The 3,748-nt window shown below is 41.7% G+C and overlaps 1 protein-coding gene across 2 annotated transcripts; it reads right to left on the reverse strand.

Moving 5' to 3' along the window:
* Nucleotides 1-227: 227 nt before the first annotated feature.
* Nucleotides 228-1,085, reverse strand: LOC136506133 (light-harvesting complex-like protein OHP1, chloroplastic). 2 transcript variants are annotated; one of them, XM_066501251.1, is made up of 3 exons: nucleotides 878-1,085; nucleotides 633-755; nucleotides 228-530 (listed from the first exon to the last, which is right to left on the reverse strand). In XM_066501251.1, the coding sequence occupies exons 1-3, from the start codon at nucleotides 998-1,000 to the stop codon at nucleotides 462-464; spliced, it is 315 nt and encodes a 104-aa protein (XP_066357348.1). In that variant the 5' UTR covers nucleotides 1,001-1,085; the 3' UTR covers nucleotides 228-461. The 2 variants fall into 2 exon arrangements, with proteins under 2 accessions (XP_066357348.1, XP_066357347.1); XM_066501250.1 differs by having other exon boundaries at nucleotides 249-530; nucleotides 851-1,080.
* Nucleotides 1,086-3,748: the final 2,663 nt, after the last annotated feature.

Genomic DNA, 3,748 nt, shown 5'->3' on the forward strand with positions numbered 1-3,748 from the left:
CATCCGCTGCATGTAACTTGCTCCCTCTCTTTTGGTTCATCAATATGCCTCACGGCAAATGCAGTGCAGAACTATATATATAAAAAAGGGGAAATCGGCGTGAATCAAATACGGGCGCGAATCAGGGTCTCCTGCACTGTTCCTTATTGTTTGCACTACTGTGTTGTTGCACCCTGTTTAACCGCTGTTAACCACTATTCACGCGCTGTTTACTGTATTGATTCTCTTGATGCTTCCGCCTCTGCCAGCGCGGTGTCAGCGCGCCCACCCGTGCTAGTAATATTTAAATAAAAGGGAAACGCCCTGACCATATGCATGATTGAACCTCGTGAGGTTAAACATAATCCCTGAAGATATCTTATTTTGCTTTTCCCAGAGTAAAAAGAACAATCATTCACTGATCTTGTAACATCCGGATATCCATGGACATGATTAACAGGCACATCAGAATTTTATGGCTATTAAAGAGGAAGGTCCAGACCCTTGCCCACCTCCACCCCAATTATCTGAAGAATCCCTTTGTTTAGCACCTGAATTAAGAAGCCACCTTCAGAAATTCAAGTACAAGCAATTCTCCAAACATTTACATGTTTGTGAAGACAAATAGACAATGTAGTGAATTCCTTCATTACCAGTTCCACAAGGAAGGTGCCGATGAGGCCAATCATGCAGGCCCTTGAGTTCCAGATCTCGGCAGTCTCGGTGAAACCCAAGAAAGGCTCGCTCAGCTTTGGCTGCACCCTGGGCACTTCAACCTGAATACAACGGAAAACGAACAGCTAACTGTAGAAACTCTTTGGACTAATCTTTTGCAGTAACCGGAAGCATTTTTCCCGCTTGTGTCACTCACCCCTGGAGGAAGCTTTGCAGCACTTACTCTCAGAGCTACGGCTCTAGGCGACGGCAGGCAAGGAGTAAGTCTCTTGCTGGGTTTATTTTGGTATAGGGGTTGATGAGCCAAGAAGGACGATGGTGCAGAAAGAGCACAGCTTGCTGCCATTGCTGGGATTGTTTCTTTTGGTGTTGCTCTACTTTAGGTTCCTTCTGTATAGAGGATAAGACGAATGAATCTGAGGAACGGACGTGGTCACATTTGGGCCTTAGCAACCTCTCAGAAACATAGCCACTTGACGGCATGAGGCTATGGGTTTACTGGAAAGAAATAGGACACTTCCATTTTCTTCATTCCCATTAAACTTGCTCGTTACACTCAACTCTGAAAATATCAAATCGATCCTAAAACACCCTAGAAAGACAGTAATAACTTGCAAATGTCCATTTAGAGAACAAGTGACAGGTACCATTAAAGAAGATTCTTTTAAAAAAAATATTTTTTTGATAATTATTTGCGAATCTAGAAGCTATTGTAGGAGGATTGCAGATATAGTACCCCGTCGGCCGTGCAAAAGCCGACAGGGGTCCTAACGGCAACTAAGCGGCCGACATGCCTACATGTTGCCTACGTGGTAGCGTCATCGGTCATCCATGTGCCCTGTCATCGCTGATAGGAGACCTGTCAGCCGCCAGACGGCCCATAGGTCGAGCCAGACCTGTCGGCAATCACACAGCCGATAAGCTTATTTCATGTAAAAACATAGTACTCACTCCGTCCCAGAAAGAATGTAATTTTAGCACAGTATCTTGACCAATTATAACTATAAATGAGCGAGTTTTTTGGGAGGTTCTCCCTCTATAATACCCGGTCCAAATGTCATCTTATCTAAGCCTTCCATCATCCAGAGATGTAAGATTTTGACACTTCAGAAGTTACGATTTTACTCTTTGTTTGTTTAAGTCACGTTGTTTTACATATGGTGATTTTATTGTTTTAGTTACGTTATTTTACATTTGCCGATTTACGAACAATCGTACATCATTAATAAATCCTAATCTCTCAAATTGTTTCTACGTGTACAGTATGTTATATAGTTGAAATCATATTCTGTCACGTTTACATTATTGCCTGATCATGGATTCTTTTAAGGTCAGAAAAATATGAAATCATCGTCTAGAGCACCGTCTGGTCTGCAGTCTCTACTTTATATACTTTTTTTTTTGCACTCGTGAACAAGCGACTTCAGCTCCACTAGATGATACCACTCATTCATATAATTTGTAAATTTCTTTAACGTTTTATAGATCCAATAAATAATTGATCAACATATTTTTATATTTAAAGAAATTATTGATGATATATATGGATTGAAATATCGAGAATTCAGTTAAAATTTTCATTGTATTTAAAATAATTTTTGTAAACACGGACATATTTGCTAGCATGTAAGAACGTCAGCCATTATTGACGATAGACACTTTTTTTTTATGAGAGACGATATACACTTAAGATCCGCAGTAGTGTCTACTGACGAAAATATTGCATCGTTGTTGGGCTCTTTAGTTTTTACCAGCTACTGATATGCTCGAATTTGTTTTGGCCCAGATAACAGGCCCATCTAATACGCTTCTTTTGCAACACAGATAATCTGGCGCAGCCCAGCAATGTTTGTGCCTTGGTCCACCTTTATGGATCCCAGGAAGCACATGTGTTTGGTAGGTTAGGCATGCACTATGTTGTCAGCATAACCAATTCTTTTTATGTATTCATTCATGGTCAAAGTATAATTTATGTATTTTTTTGTTAAACAGTTCAAGGGAGTATAAATGTAGTACAAGTTTATGACGCTGGTGTGACATGACAAAGGGATAGAATAGAGAACCTTCTCTGCTCTATCTCCTCTCACTCTCAGGCAGGCACAACATTTACTACGACTAGTTGTGGTTGGACCATCCGTGTCACAATCTTTTCTTTTCCATCTCTTGGAAAATCTCAGGATATCTTGTTCCTCCTTCAAGGGATCGAATTGAAGGAACTTGCTTGTTGCAGCGTCGTGATGTAACTCGATCTATACTTGGACAGGACCGGCAGAAATGACCCTTGACTAAACCAATAAAGTGAACGCGTTTGTCATTAAAGCCCTAATTGGATCACATGTTCGACCTCGACCCCTAGCTAGAGCTAGATGCAGTCCAGAAAGGAGAAGGACCATGCAGCACAGGCCGAGTGACGAAGATGAAACGTAACGCGTCGTCGTTCATCGCTGCAGCCTGCAGGCAAGCTCGAGGCTGCTTCCTTGTGGTTTTTGCTTGCTTTGCCCAAAACACAAGATATATGTATCTGTCACCCTCGCCGATCGAGAAAAAGAGAAGAATTTTGCCTAGCTTCCCCGCAGAAAGACAAAGTAAAAAAAGGAAAACTGAAGGTTTCTGTTACAGTGACATGCATGTCACGTTCACATATAGAGGTTTTTTGTTTTTGGCCAGCGTCGTCAAAGATGAATGTTCATTGGCGAGCGAGGAGCGCTTGTATGATGACCTTTTGGCTTTTGAGATGAGCGTACATGTGTATGTGATGTGAGCTTTGTGTCTGTACAGTGACTCAGAAGAAAAATCTGAGCAACATCAGCCTGTTCGCTTGCTCGTAAACGATCGTAAATTTCCAGCCAGGAACAGTGTTTTTCTCTCACACAAAACCAGCCAGCAGTAAATAATCCACGATCGTTTACGGCCTCCCAAACAAGCTAATTATTATTAGTGTCTGTGTATATATGCACAAGGAGAGGTATCCAACAAGATGATGGCGCTGAGGACAAAGCTAACAAAGACAGGTTTGGTGGCGTCGGTAAATCCAACAAGCACCGGTTAAGACGTAGGTAACTATGCATCAAGGGACCGTGATGTTTAAGAAAGG

The sequence above is a fragment of the Miscanthus floridulus genome, chromosome 14 (genome assembly GCF_019320115.1).
Source record: "Miscanthus floridulus cultivar M001 chromosome 14, ASM1932011v1, whole genome shotgun sequence".
NCBI lineage: Eukaryota > Viridiplantae > Streptophyta > Magnoliopsida > Poales > Poaceae > Miscanthus > Miscanthus floridulus.